A 21,516-nucleotide genomic window follows, 5' to 3' on the forward strand; every position below is an offset into this window, starting at 1 on the left:
GGTTCCGTCTCCAGGGTCTGCAGCATCCTCCACGTCTCCTGCATCCTCCTCGTCTCCTGGATGTGCAGTATCTTCTGGGGTTCCGTCTCCAGGGTCTGCAGCATCCTCCACGTCTCCTGGATCCTCCTCGTCTCCTGGATGTGCAGTATCTTCTGGGGTTCCGTCTCCAGGGTCTGCAGCATCCTCCACGTCTCCTGCTCCTGCAGCTCCTGCAGCCCTAATTCCTGCAGCTCCGCCTGCTGCAGCCCTAACTTCTGCAGCCCCGCCTCCTGTGCCTGCTCCGCCTCCAGTGCCTGAGCCTGCAGCACCCCCAACGCTGCCATCTGAGCCTGCAGCACCTCCAGAGTCACCAACTGCAGTTCTACCTGCAGCACCACCTGCAGTTCTACCTGCAGCACCACCTGCAGCTCCGCCTCCTCCGCCTGCAGTCCCGCCTGCAGCTCCGCCCCCTCCACCTGCAGTCCCGCCTGCAGTTCCGCCTGCAGTTCTGCCTGCAGCCCCTCCGGCATCGCCTCTGCCTGCAGCACCTCCGGCATCGCCTCTGCCTGCAGCACCTCCGACCTCGCCTCTGCCTGCAGCACCTCCGGCCTCGCCTCTGCCTGCAGCACCTCCGGCCTCGCCTCTGCCTGCAGCGCCTCGCCTCTGCCTGCAGCACCTCCGGCCTCGCCTCTGCCTGCAGCATCCTCTGGGGTCCCGTCTCCTGAGTCTGCAGCGTCTTCTGGGGTCCCATCTCCGAAGTCTGCAGCGTCTTCTGGGGTCCCATCTCCGAAGTCTGCAGCGTCTTCTGGGGTCCCGTCTCCTGAGTCTGCAGCATCCTCGTCTCCTGCAGCCCCGTTTCCTGGGCCTCCAGGACGTCCGCCGGATGACACCGCTGCGTCGTCTCAGCCTCCCGGCCGACCTCCAGACAGCTCCTCGTCTCGGCCTCCCGGTCGACCTCCAGACAGCACCTCCCTCGCCTCGTCTCGGCCTCCCGGCCGACCTCCAGACGGCGCCTCCCTCGCCTCGTCTCGGCCTCCCGGCCGACCTCCAGACGGCGCCTCCCTCGCCTCGTCTCGGCCTCCCGGCCGACCTCCAGACGGCGCCTACTTCGCTTCGTCTCGGCCTCCCGGCCAACCTCCAGACGGCGCCTCCTTCGCCTCGTCTCGGCCTCCCGGCCGACCTCCAGACGCGTCCTTCGTCTCGTCTCTGCCTCCCGGCCGGCCTGCTCAGCCCGGGTCCATCCTCCAGGCCGTCCACCTGAGGTTCAGGTTCCCGGATCCCTTTGCTCTGGTGCCATGACACAGTCAAAAAAACGAGCATGGTTGCTATGGTTAGTGTGTGACGTCACTGACATAGCTGATCAGACTATATAAGACATTGCACCACTCAGTTCAGACAGGTGTGATTTTTCATCATTTTTTCAACATTTTCATCATTTTTCAGTCAGAGGAATGCATTAGAGACAGTCCTGACATTGCAGACACAATAGACGTTGCAGAATCTGAGCTGCTGGGTGACATTTTCAACATTCAACCTCTGACCTCATGCCAAAAAATGTTTTACACCTCTGCTGCTTAGCGGACGGTGTGGTGTTGTAGAGGAGGTCTCCCCGGACATGTGCGTATGTCACACTAGTCGATACATAGCAGGGATTTTTGTCCAGCGTCCACTTTAGTCTTATATTTGCTAGCTTAGATTTGCCAAAAAAACAGTGACCTTTCACCTCGGTGTATGGCGTAACAATTTTTGTTTTACACCTCTGCTGCTTAGCGGACGGTGTGGTGTTGTAGAGGAGGTCTCCCCGGACATGTGCATATGTCACACTAGTCGATACATAGCAGGGATCTTTGTCCAGCGTCCACTTTAGTTCACTTTAGTCTGGAAATGGGATTTATTTTTTTACCTCTGACCTCATGCCAAAAGAATGTTTACACCTCTGCTGCTTAGCGGACGGTGTGGTGTTGTAGAGGAGGTCTCCCCGGACATGTGCGTATGTCACACTAGTCGATACATAGCAGGGACTTTTGTCCAGCGTCCACTTTAGTCTTATATTTGCTAGCTTAGATTTGCCAAAAAAACAGTGACCTTTCACCTCGCTGTATGGCGTGCCAATATTTGTTTTACACTGCTGCTTAGCAGACGGTGTGGTGTTGTAGAGGAGGTCTCCACGGACATGTGCATATGTCACACTAGTCGATACATAGCAGGGATTTTTGTCCAGCGTTCACTTTAGTCTGGAAATGGGATATTTCTTTTTTTACCTCTGACCTCGCTGTATGGCGTGCAATTTTGTTTTACACCTCTGCTGCTTAGCAGACGGTGTGGTGTTGTAGAGGAGGTCTCCCCGGACATGTGCATATGTCACACTAGTCGATACATAGAAGGGATTTTTGTCCAGCATCCACTTTATAAAGTCCATGCACTCCAGTGAATGGACTTGGGCACTCCAGTGCATGGACTTGGGCATTTATCCATCTTCTAGATAACTTTTTTACGTTATTTCATTACTTATTTTTACACAGAAACATAATGTGTGTCTTCACAATAACTGTAATGTAATAATTATTTAATTAACTACACTTTTATTCTGAAAGCAACCGGATGTCTTAAATTTGCTAGCTCTCAAACAGGAAGTTCTAGATTTGCCAAAAAGACGGAGCCTTTTTTTAGGCAGAGCGGATAACACTTCCGGTGGCCGAAATCTTCAGAATAAAAGTACTAAAACTAAAACTATTAATTTGCACATTAAAACAATACATTAAGTATTTAAACGAAAATATACAACACAAATTATGTTTCTGTGTATATATTTTTAATAACAAAAAATTAGGAATTAGCTATATTATTATTGCTTTTAGTCATTATATTGATACATAAATTAATCTTTCCATAACTAAATTAATTTATGTAACCTCAATTTTTATCCCAGTGTCAATTATCTAATGTAATCCTGGGCGCTATACTTCCACAGCTAGGAGTTGATGAAGTTGCCTATGTCAGGGCCTTATTTGCAGCCTACATTGACCCTTATTGGCCAGAGCGTGAGCCATCTAGCTTTCTTATATATATATCTATGATTCTAACACTGTCCACACAGTCTATAACGAGGCCTCATCAATTTGGAGACAACAATTAGGCTACAATGTCCCCAAGGCGCCTGGTAATGTTTGTTTGACAAACATTAATCCTAACATTAAAAGTCCATAGACTAATTCCGAAAAGCCAGATGTTTACAGAGTAAGAGTGCATATACCATGATGACATGCAGTAATGTAGATTCAAACTGGTGTCAGCTGCGGTAAGAATTAAGGAAAGATTGGAATTTTTCTGTATGTGCTCTTACTTGGTGACCCACGAGGCGCCCAAAAAAATTACAAAAGATTGCCTCTCAAAATCCAACCCTACGTCCTCGTCGTGAGAGGTGGAAACAGGTAATGCTGACTAACAGGGCTCTGGTAAATTATGGCTATGATTCGATTATAAACCGATCATCGATTCATATCGATTCCTTTTAGTAAAATAATACTTCTGCTAACCAACCAAAATGTGGCTGCTGCTCTGTGCAATTATGATAAAAACCAAACTACAAAAAATGAACAAAAAACTTTAAGCAGCTTTCTTTAAAATATGAATTCTGTCGCAACATACTAAATTAATTAATTAATTAAAGTTTACATTTGTGAATCGATTCATAATGATCCACATCGCGATTAACCTATGAATCGATTTTATTTTCCACTATAAAACATGGCATGCTGTGCAGTGGAGATGAATGAAGACAGATATGAACAGGACTGGGTCTAATAACCGTGTGGTTATTACCCTACTACGTACTACAGGGGACTGCCCATAAGACAGACATCCCGTTAGTCAGACCTGCGTGGCCGCACCGTCCGCACGCATGCTGCGGGTTAAAACTCGTGCCTCCCGACACACGTGGCGGGTTAAAACTAATCCGTGGCTTCCTGTGAGGTTAGGGTTAGGTTAGGGTTTTGGTTAATGTTAGTAATGGTCCAGTCTACGATGACAGCATGATAAGGTATCAGAAAATGTGTGTGGCAATAAGTGTGCCTATACTAGGCCTACTGGCTGTAAATATCAACCATCCACGTTTCCATTGCAAATTCCTCTCAGAATGGATTCAAAGCTTTAACACTGAACTTCAGTGTGAGGACCGTATAGCTTGTCATGTTGGCAGGTGTACAAACAATAATAGTGACATGGGCGTGGTCCGTAAGCTAAGAACGTAACTAGAACATATCTATAGTGTCATTATATAGATATGTGGTTTCGGGTGTGCCAGTACAATACAGTACAGTACAGTACAGTACAGTACAGTACAGTACAGTAGATGGTACAGTACGGTAACTCTGTCATTTCTCAACCGTTTCGGACGCGGGCGGCTTTCCGGAATCGCGCCGGCACCCTGGGTGCGTTCATTTGGGTCTGGAACTCCCCCACCCCCACACGGAGTTGCACCACTCACTTCACACGGGTGATTTTTTGATTATTTTTGTTAGCCCTGTGCCTTGATCTATATTCACTTCTTGATAACCCTTTGTCTTTAAACAGTCACGGACGATATCGACATGATTTTATGTTCCTTATAACAAAAGTGCCTCTTTTTTCATCATTGTTCTTGACTGGCTACCTTTTTTGTAGTGTTTTGTCACAGTTGATAAATGAGTCAGATGTTCTACCTCACTTGTTCTCTTGTGTGCCACTACGATACTCTTGATTGTGTTGTTCTATGCTGGATTATAAGCACGCACACGCTGAGTAGGACACAGGAGAGAACAAGTAAGTATTGAGAAACATAACCATGACATTTACATTCTTAGAACTCAGGATACCATTAGCATAATTACAATTGCCATTTTCATGTGTTTCACTGTGTGGCACTCTTCTACTCTGTCAGTGACACAATTCAAACCCATAGCATAACCCCTCTAAACTGTGCTGTTTGTCTTTCACAGGTGGTGTTGCCACTCCCTTTCCCCGACATCTGGAACCCACCAGTATCACTCTAAGGGTTCACAAAGTTTATTACACAAACAGGAACATATATAGTGCTGAATCATAATGACGTGACAACAAGACATGAGACATAGAAACGTGACATGATAATGACTAATGCAGCAGGGCTGACCTTGCTGGTGCTGAGATGTCTCTCGTAGCCTATCCATAAAGTAGGCTACAGTACAGGCAGTATACAATACATATCAAGTACAAGTTCCAGTACACGGACTAAGATGTACTGTACATGGACTAATTATAACACTTATGTCAGAGCATACACAATAAAACATTATATGGTATTGAACATGATGAATAATATGTGTAAAGTCGGCCTATAGTCTGTTATTTCACAGAAAGAATAGAAAACAGGTAAAATGCCCTTGAATCTTCCTACACTTTCACCCTGACACTAACGAAGGCATGCTCACAAAGGCATGCTCATGCTCATGCTCATGCCCTAATCCTTGTGTTAATCAATGATGCATTAACAGATTAAGGTTATATGAACAGAATATGTTCTCCCAACGAGTTGGGCAGGTTACACCCTTTACGCTTACTGAGCTTTTAGTTTCTGTCACCTGCTTCTACAGTAGCTCGCTACTGTATCCCATGGAATTGTATATTTACAATAGCATGGGGTAGCGGTGGCCTAAGGGTTAGAGGAGCGACCTTGGTGCCGAAAGGTTGCCAGTTCGATTCCCTGCACGGGCAGGAACAATCTGGATCGGGAAGTGATTGGTCATCACTCACCCAACACCGCTAAAGTGCCCAACTGCTCCAGTGGAGCTGTTTAGTCGCCAGCAGTATACGAATGAGGTTGTACTGGTTAGCTCCCAGGGTTGAATGTGTGTGTCTGTCTGTGTGTTACTGTTTGCACAGGGCGTTGCTGAAAATGAGCACTTAATTGTGCTTATCCTGGGTAAATAAAGGGGGCGGGGAAGGAAAGGAAAAAATAGGCCTACATGCAAAACGTGGAGAAGTGTTATGTTATGTAAAGTAAAAGTATCTATAATCTATTGATTCATTCTGTTATCTATTTGATACTCCATTGTCAGTTTTACTGCATCTGCATCATTTGTATGTAGCATTAATCATTATATATGTTTATCTTTACATACTTACATTTTCTCTTTTTTTATATTCTTAATTTGTTTTCATTGTGTCTATGAATATTGTTCTTGCTTATATTCTTAGGTTTGACACTGACATCTGAATGATAAATAAATATGGTGAATGTGTTGACTCCAGAAACTATAGTAAAATACGCACATCACTTTGTGGAGGTGCTGGGTTCGAAAAATGACATATGGAAAAGAGAGGGAACCCGCACACTCATATGCTCCAAAAGATACATTTATTGACGATGTTTCGAGCCAAGGCTCTTCATCTGGTCAAACTCAAGTTGTCAGTGATCCACCCACTTAAATAGACACCCACGGGTCACGTTACTCGTCAGTGGGTGGAACCAACACAACATGAATGTGTTGACTCCGCCTTCCTTAGGCCAAGGTGGGCTCCTTTTGCACCTTTGTCACCATGACTCAACACAAAATCTCCTTACAAAAATCAGAGGACTGGGCCATGTCTTTTCATACTGCAACAGTATCTCAGCGATAATACTACTAGTTACATCTCTGCATGCTGCGGACTTCCTGTGCACCTTAAATACTGCATGCTTCTTTCAGTACAAGTAAGTTGGAGCACAGGTCATTTGATCAACTGAAATTGCACATGCAGACATTTGTGAAAATAGATAGATATGTACTAATATCAGACTGCTGTCAATTTGATTAAATGTGGATTTTAATGTTCAATTTAGGGGAATATTGAGAATCAAGGAGAGTGTTTAGCATTGATTTTGTTCATGTTACATGAACATGAACTTATTATAGAGTCTTTATAACACTTGCCTTTATTTCTTTCCACAGTGGCTTCATACACCATCACATACTTTGGAGTGAGAGGTAAGTGAGAACCATAGTCTGATCTACTATGTACTGTACAGTACAATATTAAATGTATCAGTGGAATGTTAAATGTATTTTTTGCTTATCAGAACAAACCCCCATTAAAGGCTTGTTACGTAGACAGCTCTAGAATTGCACTTCATGTAGTCATAGCACTTTATAGTACACATGTATAATATATTATATAGTATAGTATAGTATGTATAGTTTACATAGATACTCCACTGTTATGTTCTTAGTCTACGCATGATTCATGATAACTACAAGCTCATAGCGCGCCACCGAGTGGCGCGCTACGAGCTTGTAGGTCTGCTATTTTTGAAAAATCGTGAAAATATTTATTTCAGAAAACTGGAGGATTTAGAAGGATTTTTTTTAAATTTTGAGGTCAGGCCTAAATGGGTCAAATGATAAGGGACAATATCGGTGGCACCCAACTGTATATGTTTATACTGCCTGCAGTGCACCCCTGAGCCATGATGAATGAAAATGCAGCTTGACAAAGAACATTTAAAATGTGATCCTGATTATGATGTTATTTATGTTTTGGCAAAGTGATACCAAACAAACTGGAATGCACACATGATGCAAAAAAGGAAAAAAGAAAAACAGAGTTCACACACTGCAGTTTAGATCAGAATCACTTAACAGGTTTACAGGTGTAAAGAACGGGGTGAAATTCTTTTTTCGTACAAGCTCCATGAATTGTAGTTTTCAAGAAAGGGGAGAAGAATAGAGGTAGAAAGAAAAGCCATAGAAATAAGGATGAAACAGGTCAAAACAAATTTTTCCTGAATTGTGTATAGTGGAAAAACATACAGTATACAATTAGAATGACATTAGCGTACTGTAGTGACATGTATGAACACAAGGTAAAAAATAGCATGAGGTTAAACATAATAGCAGATACAGATATTGTACATAAGGTGCAGCAATAGATCCTAGATTGCCTTTGTGCAAATAGGCCAAAATATGACGTCAGTACAGTACCCAGTCTGTGAAGTCAGTGCATAGCTGTGTCACACCAACTTTGGACAGTTTGGGGGATCCTATCTCCATATTTGTGCATGTCCAGGAAAACAGGCACACATACACAGACATCTTCAACTTTGGTCATTGCGTAGATAGGCAGAAAGTACTGTGATAACATCAAACTTATTTGTAGAGTATGTCCCGAATCTCCCGATACTGTATCGGTATCGGAACAATATCGGTATCGGCGAATATGCCAGTCTAACCAACGATCCGACACAGGGGTAAGGGGTTGACACTATGGCAAGTAAATAAAATGTTGGGGCATGTGGAGTTTGCTTTCGAGTTGCCCAAACTAGTGCACATTTGAGTGAGGAGTCTGCTATAAACACAACACGAGATATCTGTCTCTAAACAAACACCGCCGCTCTGCTCCGTCCATAGAGTTGGCTTCTATATTTTTTCCCTTTTTTAAATTATTATTATTCTCTGGTATCGGTATTTGGTATCGGTATCGGCTAACAGAAATTGTGTTATCGGGATCGGATCGGGAATGAAAAAAGTGTACTTATTTGGGCAAACTTTCAGCCAAGGCAGCATGTCCCTTTGATTTGAAAGTTCAGTTTTCAACTTCACCCAGCGGATGGCTGCTCAGATAGATGAGCACTCAGAGGGGGAGCAGTTAGCGGTTTAGGGGTTTGTCTTGCTCAGCGACACTTTGACACATAAATCGGGACCGGGAAGCGAACAGGTGACCTTTTTGTTTAGTTTTATTTAGTTTTATTTATTCGCACAATGAAAACGGTACAAAAAGGTAACGTCAATAAAAGAGAAACATATGTGCAGGTGCACCAAACAGCCTCTCTACAAACCAAGCCCCTAAATTGACTTAACTTTGATGTTTTGTAGTATAAAACATTTCAAAAAGTTGTGTACGACCTTCCCCAGATCATAACACACCGCCATGGAAAGTTCCAGCCCAATCTGACCTGGTGACTGGTCGTGTAAAAGTTAAACATTAAAGTATAAAACATTTAAAAAAGGTTGCCCATGACCTTGCCCGGATCATCACACCACTATGAAAGGTTTCAGCCCAATTTGACCTGGGGCGTGGGCATGAAAAAGTTACATATTAAAGTATAAAACATTGCAGATGGATGCCCATGACCTTGCCCGGATCATAACACATTATGGAAAGTTTCAGCCCAGGCTGACCTGGTGCTTCTGCAGTGGGCAATGGATGTGTGTGCCGCCCAACAATGCCACCCCAGGTCACATAGCGCTACTGCAGCTGCCCATGCTGAAACGGACATACATACATACATACATACACACGGGGACAGACAGACAGACAGACAGACAGACAGACAGACAGACAGATTATACTTATACTATATCAAGATTGATTTTCTTTACAGTTAAACGGATATTTCATGTTTTGGGAAATTGTATTGTCTACTCAGGCTTTTATGAGCACCACAGGAATGGTTTTATTCTTTGAAAACAACCATCTGTCTTGTGACCTATTTCTGCGTTGTGAACCATTATCTGAGAAACACTGGTCTAATGAATGTGTTGTGTGTGCTTTCAGGCCGATGTGGCGCTATGAGGATCATGCTAGCTGACCAGGGCCAGGAATGGAAAGAAATCGTTGTGAACTTTGACGAATGGATGAAGGGAGACCTGAAAGCTAGATGTGTGAGTTGATGGTGTCTGCTTTATAATATATTCTTTTCTTTCTATCTTTAAAATTGTGAAAGATATTCTAACTTGTTTCTTCAAATTCAGTTGTTTGAGGTAACTCTTTTTGTCCCATCCATTGAATAAAATGTAGGTATTTGGCCAGTTGCCCATATTTGAAGATGGAGACTTGACCTTGAATCAGTCAAATGCCATTCTGAGATACCTTGGATGCAAACACGGTAAATTCTTCTTCTTTGAGGAGTTTTACAAAGCGATCATCACTGAGCCAGTAGCCTACATTGGCTGAACAAAACCAATCTTGGATTAGGACAAATTATTAATATGGGGCACTGACCACAAATCGTATAGGATCTAATGCATCCTGACAGCGAGTCGCAGGTTTGATACCCGAGCCTGAGGCAAGGTTCTGTATCTTTGTCCAGATAGCATGAGGTTAAGGAAGCGATACAGGGGATGATCACTGTCATTTGATATCGAAAGTGCTAGCCGTGTGATGGCCTTATTGTTCATTTCAGAAAGTGTGGGTGTAGGAGGTCCAATGATCTTAGAAGTAATACGGGTAATACTGAAAAGTTTGTTTCTGTTAGGCATGGACAGTATGGTGTAGAAACATGCAGAACAGGTTAAATAATGCTTTTGTACAATAATAGCAGAAGATGAGGAGCAACAGATAATGATCTTAATTTACAGATTACATGGAGTCTGCTGAAAACATGACTGGATAGATGTGATGTGTTGATCAAACCTAAGTCTATTTGTCCAGTGTGAGTCCAAGATATGTGAAACTGTCAAACCGTTCTACTGTTTTACATTAATTAACACTGGTTATCTCTGAATATTTCATCATAGGGAAAAATGTTATAATGTTGTGAAAGTGTGTGTTGTAATTTCAGTATCAATGTTTTCCTTTTTCACAAAGACAGTACTAAAAAGATGACTAATTTCCCATTCAGGTGCTTATGGCAAAGATGTCAGGGAGGCTGCTCTCATTGACATGATGAATGATGGTGTTGATGACCTACGGCTGAAATATTTAAAGATGATTTACCAAGAATATGTAAGTCACTCTGAAACTACACACTACATTGCACACATATGTGAAACTACACTTCCTTGACCAATGTCCATTGTTCCTCACCATTGTTTGTCGGCCATTGTCATATTATTAATTTCAAGCATGCATATATTTAGTCTATTATGAGTAGAGAAGCACCGAATATTCGGCCACCGAAACTATTCGGCCGAATGGTTCTTTTTTTCTGCAGCCTTTTTAATACTTTTCAATCATTGGTTCAATATTTTTTAACCAACACACAGACGTAAAGTCAAAAACCTCAAAAATGGAGTTAGGTGGTTTCCTCCCAACATCAACGAAACGTATTACAAACCTTGAAGTTATTTAATTTAGTACAGTAACAATTAAGTAGTAATTTCAGAGTAATCGTGATTGAGTTTGTCATTTTAATATATTCTGTTCGGTCAGAACAGTATTTTCAAACCTGTCTCTCTTGCCACTTGGCAAGTGTAGTGTAGAACAGCATTGTAGGAAAATGTATTAGGGCATCCTACTGTCAATGCTCTTTACTTTCAACCTTTTGATCTGTCAAGTTCTGATGAAGACTGAAAGATTCAAATGTAAAACAAGGCACAGTTGGGTGCAGTCAGGGTCAGTGAGTCGATGCCAAATTGTGACAAGGTCTCCAGTGAGTCGATGCCAAATTGTGGCAAGGTCTCCAGTTTGATTCTGGACAGATTAATGTGTTGCATTCATGTCTTTCCTCCTCGCTGCATTTAACGTCCTGTCTCTATGGACTTTCGTTCTCCTACAGTATCTAAATAAAACTATTGCCAGAAATAAAGAAATAAAAGTATCTGATATACATTCATAATTGATGATTATGTCTCAATGTAATAGGAGACTGGCAAAGCTGCATACATAAAGGACCTGCCTAACAGCCTGGACAAATTTGAAGCTTTCATGGCCAAGAACAAGAGCGGGTTCCTGGTTGGGGACAAGGTAAACTGACTGCAAATGTGTTGGTGAAATCAGTTTCAGAATGTGTTTAGTATAGTACTAGACCGGTTTTGGCACCAGTTGTTCCAATCCAACCGATATGCTTATATATGGGCATGACCAAATATGGGCTTATAATGATGGCATCAGGGCTCTATATGGGCATAAAAGGGACAAGGACAGACAGATACAGTGATCTCCATATGGGCATAAAGGGACACACACAGGCAGACAGACATAACCGGGTGGGGCATGCGTTCCCAATTTGCATCGTTCCCATCTTGCATAGTTCCTGAGTAGATTGCTGCCACAGTCTATTATGAAAGCCCCGCATGCATGTTCTCCTTACACCCAACTGGGAATTGGACGAAAGGTGGCACTAGAGCAAGGGTATCAAACTAATTTTGGGATGGTCATGGATCATTGTGCAACTTCATACGGACCAGGTTATTTTCCATCTGTGCATGTGTGTTCCCAATACTGAAAAAGCACCAATGCTGTTATAGTATTCAGTCATTTGATGAATTGAACAAGGTGGACCCTCTTGTAAACAAGTGTAATGCTTAATTGGGTCGTCCACTCACAGTTAACAGTCTTTGTATTGAGTTTGTGCTTGAAATGTACTGTAATTCTGCATAAACAAAAGATGGTGAGTAGCTCTAGGCTAATTTATTTCAGTTATAGGGCTATAATGGGAATGGTATACTAGATATTTTATTTGCATTACATACTTTATTAGATGTATACAGGAGGAGCTTTCCACCTGCAGTGTATCTCAGTTTAGCTGTTGGTGAAAATGAGAATGATCTTCAAAGCATTATTCTAATTAATTATGATATCGGTCCAGATTTCATATGCTGACTACAACCTGTTTGACCTCCTGCTCAACCAACTGGAGCTGTGCCCAACCTGCCTGGATATCTTCCCCACGCTGAAGGGCTTTGTGAAGAAGATGTCAGCCCGCCCGAAAATCAAGACCTTCATTAACTCTGATGCTCATAAAAAGTTGCAAATCAATGGCAATGGCAAACAATGAATCCTTCCAAAAGAGCTGTAGGGTAATTAATGTTACTGTAGTGTACTGTTGTTGACTATTGAAACCTCAACTGTGGAAAAAGATAGCTTTTATAGGTAGTAAGAACAAGAACACTTAAGCAAGTGTATAGTGTATAGTTTTTCTGCAAAAAAATAAAGTTTTGCTGTGATATACAATATTATGTGTCAATGTGTTTTTGATATCCTAATCTTTAAAAATGTGTATATTTCACATTTATATCATGAATACCATTTATTTTCACTCAACCATTAAACTTGTCAGGGTTGGGCATGGGGTGATCAGCTCGAACTCCACCCACTGCACTAATAAATAGGTGCAACATCTCAAGTGCAGAGAGTAGACAGAGAAATAAACCTTTATTTATTTCAGTAAAGAAATTACAGTAAAGTCTCGATCATAAAGACAACAATAATCCAAAAGCTCAGTAGGCCTACATTCCAACACAAAGTAATAAACCGAAACGCTCAGAAGTAAAAGAGACTGTTCCAAAAGGTGAGATATCACACCACCAATACAAGGTTTAGCCAGTTAATGACCATAAATGGCCACCAGAGAGCAACACATTCACCAAACCCACACTTGTTGGTTGGTAGTACTTTGTACCATCTGAGGGGAATAATGCTCGTAGTGATCTTTGGCCAGGTATACATTTCTAGAGTTAGAAAATATATGATAGTATTTCACCAGTGTTGCATTATAACACTACCAGAACATGACACAGGTTAATACTATTATAGCCTATATGAAAATAATATTACACACTTGGGGTGTATACCCTCCAAAAAATCGGTCACCATGAGAATTATTCCCTAGATGGTAAATTTGGGGTCCCAGCTGATTATGGACAACATGAACTGGGGGATCCTGCATGATAATCCATTTTCCCACTTACTGTAGGCTAAAAAAGTTATGAATGATTGAATCAGTGATTCTGAAAGCCATAGAGGTGCTTTGCATATAAACACCTGTTGTGAAAATAGAACCTGCTGTAATGGTCAAATTAAAGTCCTATGCATTACTTATACACACAACATTTTGTTTATTGAATTTCATTTTGACTATACATTTCCTGTGTGTAACTAAAAAATACATTGCATGGATGCACCTGGGACATATCTTCAGTGATGTTTCCTGAGGTCAACAGGGTTTCGGGTCTTCCAACATCATACCACTCACTCAGGCGACCCAGCCGGGGTTGATCAAATCCCGATTTACGTCCCAGCTACCCTTGATCAGTCCATCAGGGAATGAGCAAGGCCACACAATCCGTTGCTCCGGAACTACTCTGCCGGTTATGGGAGAACCAAAATCTGGCGCGTGGAAGGACTAGGCTATGTGGGTTAATATAATACAGAATCTGTGTATGTACACATGGTAATATATAGGTTATTTACAGTGGAAACCTTTGTGTAAAGGCCAGTCCATGGCAATAATTCACAATCACAACATAACTAGTTCAGTCACATAACTCACGAATAGATTTAACCAATATTTATTATAGAATGAGAATACAAGTGTGCATATAATATTTTATCTTGGCGTTCGTCTCTGCTACATTTTTCTCCCTGCTCACACAATCAAACACCATAATTAAACATTAAGAGCAGGGAGATAGATATACAATAAAACCCCCATGGGGAACATAAATAACAGAGCCCACTGGTGGTGCTGGGGTGGTGGTGGGAGCAAACATCACATAACAACCAAGGACTATTAAATGAGGACAGGAAGCGAAGACCGTACGGTGGACTCCATGTTGCTCCCTGGAAGGAAAGAAACATGGGCAATTGAGAACAGGAAGTTGTACATTCACAAATTTAGGCACAAATTTTGAAAAGTGTGTTTAGGCATGGGGCTATGAATGGAGTGAATAACATACAGATAACTACCACCGCTGTAATGCTATCACATTATTTTCTAGCACTATAGGGTGTGTAGTATACCTTCCCAAAAATCACTATGAGAATTTAGAATTATTCCACCATGACAATGGCCCAAATGTGGTGTCCTAGCTCACAGAATTCAAATAAAAAAACACTGACCTGGGTGAATTCTCATTTTGTCTGCAGTCGAGTCCAGCAGCAGGACTGACCTTTATTTTTTATACCCACATATGCATGCTACACTGGATAGCTGAAATTGGGAGCACTGAGCACTCTGATGTCTAATCATTAAATATAGTTAAATATAGTTTTGTGTGGTACAGCAAAAAAAAGGGTTCTCTTCTTTTCTTTTTTCCTTGGTTATTGCATACTCCATAAATTAGAAGAAAAACAGAGCAAAAGGAATTAACGAAATAAGAATTATTAACAACAATTTGACTTCATGCTGGAAGAACACTGCAATTAAATGGGCCAAATTGTTATTATTACGTTCAGCTGCACTTACTATCTATGAAACATCTATTACTATTACAGCTATTACTGCCTGTCCCATAAGACCACCCCTTTAACATGCTGTGAACTGGAGTATGGCTGTTTCCTTAAGGACCCCTGTAAACCTCTTAGGACCTCTGGGGGTCCTCGAACCGCACTTTGAGAACCAGCCAAGGACCCCTTGGAAACACCTCAAGGACCCCTGGGGTCTCTGGACCACACTTTGAGGGTAACAGGTACGGTCGCCCCTTTTCCATCTCACCCCACTACTCTACCTAGCTGTAAATAACAAACATAATTCATGTTGGTGATTATATAAAGACCCCTGGGGTCTCGTCTGGACCACACTTTGAGAACCACCATACTGGAAACCTTGATGATAACCACTGAATCAGAAGCAAGCACAAAGCAGTTGAAAGAGGCCCAAAAAAACTGTACAGAATAGAAAAATATGAAATATAAATATATATCGGGAAGAATATAATATTCTTCCCGATTATTATCATTATTAATAGCCTAATAATAATATTTTGCATAATAATGACAATGTTACTGAGTCAGTTATTTTCTTTCACAAAATAATGTGAGATAGCCTAGAAATTTGCAAGGGCAGGGGGGGGGTGGCAATTAACTTTATTTTGAAAAGTAAATATTAGCGGAAATATTGTTGTTGCTTCCGTGTGAGGTACTTGACACTATATACATGCTTGACACGGCCATTTATTTTTAATAAGTCACCGCTGTGTAAATTTCCACCCAGCACTGGATCTGCCTTTGGACTTCAGGCCTACTAGGGAAAAGGGCGCTCTATTGTCAGTAGAAAAATCATGTGACTCACAAGAGCTCCATAAAAAAAAAGAGTATTCGAACCAGATAATCCCAGAGAGTCTTTCTAGATAACGACGCCACATAACAACATTGCTGCTGCAAGCAACCTGCAGGTTCTCTTCTACGCAGTTCCACTTCCATTCCTTCTTTACAAGTGAGTTAAAGCCAAAGGCTTGAATTTAATTTGATGATCTGTTTAAATTGTGAATTAATTTGTAGAAATGCAGTTGCTTCTGAGTGTGTGCAGTAACCAAAAGCCATAGGCCTACTTTCAAAATGATTTTAGAAATGAAAGAGAAGTTAGTTATGTTAGTAGCCCTATGGTATTCACGGATTGTGTTAATGTGTAGCTCTCAAACTATAGCTCTGGTCCATAGCTTAGATTTAGAGCTATAGTATGGACCAGAGCTAACTCTCAAACATGAACTTCACTAATCGTAATAGCTCTGACCCTTGTCCCATTTCTTTCCACAGTGGCTCCAGGACCATACACCATCACATACTTTGCAGTGAGAGGTATGTGAGTAATAGTATTAAAAGCTATGTCATTAAAAGTCATTATTTTATTATATTGATCATATCCGAGTCAACAAAATGAACAAATCATAGGACTTTAACAAGATTTAGACTAGAGGATAATGTGAACATGAGAGGTACAAGGCTGGCTGACCTCAGATCACTTTTAGGCATAGGCCTATATTTGTAGCGGGTTTGTTTGACATTTGTTTATTTAAAAACAAAAAATATGTATTAATTTACATTGGTTGTAATGTACTCTTCCAAAGCTTAGTTGAAATGTATTATTAGTAGATACACACACACACACACAGATTTAGGCTACTGTTGGCATTGGCAAATCAGCAACACTTCATTTTTCGCATTATTTACATTGTAAGTTAACGAATGAATGAAAATGTAGTTTAAAATAGAAAAATGTGACTTTTTTCCGGTTTTGCTGCAAGACATACAAGACTATAAATAAAAGGGCTTACACACATCACAAAATGATCCTGATGATTATATTGGGTTGAACGTTACAGCAAGTAAGGTGATACTTATAGTCTTGTGTGGCCTGCGATAGTGTGTCCTGTCTTCAAATCTCACTTCACTCTGAAGTCTGAATGGAAAGAAACCCTGGGATACAATGTTTGAAAAGAATACTGCTCACAGGATGCCCCACCCTAGATCATGTAACAACGTGTTGCTACTCTTGTAGAAGAACTGAATATTTTATTGATCAAGTCAAGATAAAACTGGTGCTACGGCGCACCACCACGACAATGCTATCACAACAAACCATCTGACTGTTTTGGCAGTCTCGTTTCTCCCATTGTGCCTGCCTCAGCTATGATTTTCAATTCAAAGGGCTTTATTGGCATGAGAAAACATATGTTTACATTGCCAAAGTGGAACAATACAATCAAAACAAGATTTATGTACATTTGAAAGTCAGAATCTCCAATAAATCAATTTCTATGTACCAAGATCACTCGCTGCAGAAATACACTCAATGATTAGTCATTAGGTTGATTGTGTTCCATTTCATTATCTTATCTGGTTTGCTAATGGTCCCCAGATCTCGCAACCATAGAGGGAAAATGGTTATATCACAGAGTCCAGTATTTTAAGCCAGGTTTTAATTGGGGTGTCTATTTTGATAGCATAGAATTAGAAGGCCCTTCTTGCCTTTCTCAGAACCTTTACAGTTTGAACTAGTTCCCTGTGCAGCTGATGTTTAGGCCAAGGTAGGTATAGATTTTTTTGTTTGTTCTAATGGGATTGCATTTAGGAAAAAACGATGGTTTTGGCGGCTGGATCTTTTTTGAAATATCATGATTTTAGTCTTAGTTAGGTTCACTGTCAGGGCCCACATCTGGGAGACTGTGTAGGAGATAAAGTTGCTGCTGTAGTCCTTCCTTAGTTGGAGATGGTAGCGGCAGCAGCAGGTCATCTGCGAAAAGTAAGCATTTGATTTCTGTGTTTGCCAAGGGGATACCTGGAGCTATAGACTGTTCTAACATTTTAACTCGCTCGCGCGCGCACGCTCACTCACTCACTCACTCACTGTGTGTGATCCTGGGTTATTAAACAACTTTCTGAGAAACACTGGATTAATGTGTGTGTGCCTTCTCTTTCCTGCATGTTTCAGGCCGCTGTGGCGCTATGAGGATCATGCTGGCTGACCAGGGCCAGGAATGGAAAGAAATCGTTGTCAACTTTGAGGACTGGACGAAGGGAGACCTGAAAAACACATGTGTGAGTTGATGTTGTCTGGCATGTCTGCTATGTAATATCATCTTTTGGCCTACATTAACATATCTTTAGTTATTGTTTGTTCAAAACGATGTACAGTTTAGCGTGTGTGAGGTCATTCCTTTTTCCCGCCCAATGTATGTATGGCCAATATCAATCCCTAACATGTTTTCACGTTATATGAAGCCTCAAAATCTCAGGTCATCTCAGGAATTATAATATCAATACGATTTAATCTGAAAACCATAGTCTCGCTGTCCTATTTATTTTACCTGAGATCCACTTCTATATTTGTCTTGAAGCTCTTCAAGTTACGGGGAAATGTTATGCTGTTCCTCTAAACTTGTTGAAAGAAATTAGCGGCTCACAAGTTTACCTCTTATAATGAGCATCATCAAATTAAACAGACTGGCCCTCGTATTAACACGCGCCTTGAAAGTCCTTTACACGAAAACGGAATATACCAGTACATACTTTTAGTTATTAGTACATAATTGTAGGAAGAAAGGAACCCCAGAATAAAGAGAATGCACACAGACGTTCACTTTCAGCCTTTGTGTATGAATTTGCTTTACAAATAAACTTGCCTTGCCTTTAGGTTTTTGGACAGTTGCCCAAATTTGAAGATGGAGACTTGACCTTGTTTCAGTCTAATGCCATTCTGCGTCACCTGGGTCGCAGTCACGGTAATTATTATGTTTAAACATCTAATAGGTTATTGGTGCCCTTTCTGTTTTTTTATGCAAGAACTTCTGGAAACTCTGATTACATTGTTGGTTGCAGGTGACTCTGAAACCATAATTGCTGCTTTGGACCATTTTATGGCTCTTAGAAAACCCATAAAATGGTTTCTTTAGTTTTAATTTGTCCTATTAAGTGGATCTAAGGTGTGGTAAATGTTTATTGAATTTCACTTTAGATTTGATTGAATACTTTAGTACAATACAAGGTCTGCTAAAAGGATTTCTGCAAAAGAAACCCTATGCCCTGCATTGTTTACAATTATACACATGGCATGGGTCCAATTAGTATAGTACATACACTTGATTAACAATGGAGTACACAATTATTGTTTTGTATCATAGTGTCTGCTCTGATGAATTGAAAAGGGTGGACCCATAACAAGTGTAATGCTTTATGGTGTCCTCCACAGTTAACAGTATTTGTATTGAGTTGTGCTGTTAATAAATTCTTCAATCGATACATGCTGTTAAGTTACAAGAACATATTTTCTCATATGGATACAATTTTTTTTTTTTAAAGTCTTGTCTAGTTTTAGTCTCTTCTGAACAGCCACTCTACTCTGTCAATGATCAGAATACAGCAGAGCTTTAACCTTTTTTGTTTTAACCAAAACATATCACTGACTTTAATTTCAGTATCAATGACTAAAGCACTAAAAAAGATGACCATTTTGTATTACTATTTGGTTTTCTTCAGGTGCTTGTGGTAAAGATAACGGGGAGGCTGCCCTTATTGACATGATGAATGATGGTGTGGAGGACCTACGTCTGAAATATGGCAAGCTGATTTACCAAGAATATGTGAGTCTGAAACCACACAGTGAATAAGTTTAAGTTTAAACATTGGCGGTACTTGTCAGAGACGATGATGTTTGGCTTATTGTACTAATTTATGATTTGAGTATATACGACTTTACATCACATGCAGTACTTATTTACTTGGCTCAAAATACCACAGAAGTGGAAAAAGCAGCACTCCAAAATAAAGGATGCAAGACTGGCTCAGATCAACAGATATTTATTATTTGATAACTCTTGACACTTTTTGGCCTGAGCCTTCCTCAGAGCAGAGTACAAAAAGGCATCCGGAGGAACTGCACGTGTTTTTATTTTTTTCCCGCCTTACCAGTACTTATTTACTTGTATGAATGTATTGTACATTATTATGAATGTTTATGTATGAGATAAAAAGCTATAGATGAAAGTAACTACAATTAAATGAAATGCCTTGATTGCACATATTTAGATAATATTTGTAGTTATTTGCTGTTGAAAATTATATTATTGCTTCAAATTATAAAAGTCATGTATCATATAAAGTGACAGCAGTGTAATTATGGCTTCGCAATTTTAATTGATTGTGATGTCACAATGTTTATAGGAGACTGGCAAAGATGCGTACATTAAGGACCTGCCGAACCACCTCTCCAAATTTGATGCTTTTATGGCCAAGAACAACAGTGTATTTCTAGTTGGAGACAAGGTACACCAACCTTTTCTTTTTTGCACAATCCCACATGCAATACCCTCTTGTCCCACCAGTGGGCTCCAGCCCACAGGTTCAGGTTTATTTGTCATATGTATACCGGTAGATACAGAGTATAAATACAATGAAAATTGGGTTGGGTTATGCACATTTTATTTTATTATAACCTGAATTTTGTCTAATGTTATGAACTGAGAATCTATTATTATTAACGTATTACGTATATTTCAGTTTTGTTTAACTGGCTGATCCCCTCCCTGTTAGTGTAAAGTAACATGATCTTGAAGTCATTATCAAATAAATGATTATGTTGGTCCTTCTCCTGCAGATTTCATATGCTGACTACAACCTGTTTGATCTCCTGCTCAACCACTTGGTGCTGTGTCCAACCTGCCTGGACACCGTCCCCAAACTGAAGGCATTCATGGAACAGATGTCAGCCCGCCCCAAACTCAAGGCCTTCATTGACACTGATGCTCATGCAAAGTTGCCAATCAATGGCAATGGCAAACAATGAATCCCCCAAAAGGGCTATAATTAATGATACTGTAGTAGTACTTGTGTCCTGATTGTTGAAACCACGACCATGGAAAAGGATTTTTTTTTAACTTGGTCAAGAACTACAGTAGGCTAAACACTTTTCTACGTAGCCTTTATTAGGTATATTGAGAGCTTCTCTTGTCTAGTTTTTCTTCAAAAATAAAGCTTGTCAGTAATGTACAGTGTGTCAATACTTCCTGTAATCTATACGGTTTACAAATGTATATATTTAATTATGAGTAGCCTAATTCATAGGTTCAGATTTGGCCAGGCAGTTTCTTTTCCCTCAGGTTTTAACTTTGGGGGCATCTGGGTATCCTAATGCATAGCATAAGCCAGGGTTAAACACACGGTTGGTTGGGTTGTATATTGTCCAGATAAGGTATCGAAATACACAGACTGCATTTTAAAACAAAGTTTGAATGGTGTCTATAGTCCCTTGGAAATTGGCATCTACATGGAATAGACTAAATCTAGACAGTTTTACAAATGTATATATATATATTTATATTATGAGTAGCCTAATTCATAGGTTCACATTTGGCCAGGCAGTTTCTTTTCACTCGGGTTTTAACTTTA

At 40.7% G+C, this 21,516-nt stretch overlaps 2 protein-coding genes across 2 annotated transcripts; both read left to right on the forward strand.

Moving 5' to 3' along the window:
• Window positions 1–5,634: 5,634 nt before the first annotated feature.
• LOC306931286 (glutathione S-transferase P-like) lies at window positions 5,635–12,867 on the forward strand. Its single transcript, XM_079512599.1, has 8 exons — window positions 5,635–5,814; window positions 6,502–6,688; window positions 6,927–6,962; window positions 9,529–9,635; window positions 9,772–9,859; window positions 10,595–10,698; window positions 11,557–11,658; window positions 12,503–12,867. Coding segments are annotated over exons 2-8 (627 nt in total). The 5' UTR covers window positions 5,635–5,814; window positions 6,502–6,687; the 3' UTR covers window positions 12,692–12,867.
• Window positions 12,868–15,798: 2,931 nt separating this feature from the next.
• On the forward strand, window positions 15,799–21,117 carry LOC306931285 (glutathione S-transferase P-like). The gene is made up of 7 exons (XM_079512598.1): window positions 15,799–16,069; window positions 16,390–16,431; window positions 18,065–18,171; window positions 18,767–18,854; window positions 19,609–19,712; window positions 20,293–20,394; window positions 20,726–21,117. Coding segments are annotated over exons 1-7 (633 nt in total). The 5' UTR covers window positions 15,799–16,068; the 3' UTR covers window positions 20,915–21,117.
• Window positions 21,118–21,516: the final 399 nt, after the last annotated feature.

This window comes from Electrona antarctica (genome assembly GCF_951216825.1).
Source record: "Electrona antarctica genome assembly, chromosome: 10".
In the NCBI taxonomy this organism is placed as follows: Eukaryota; Metazoa; Chordata; class Actinopteri; order Myctophiformes; family Myctophidae; genus Electrona; species Electrona antarctica.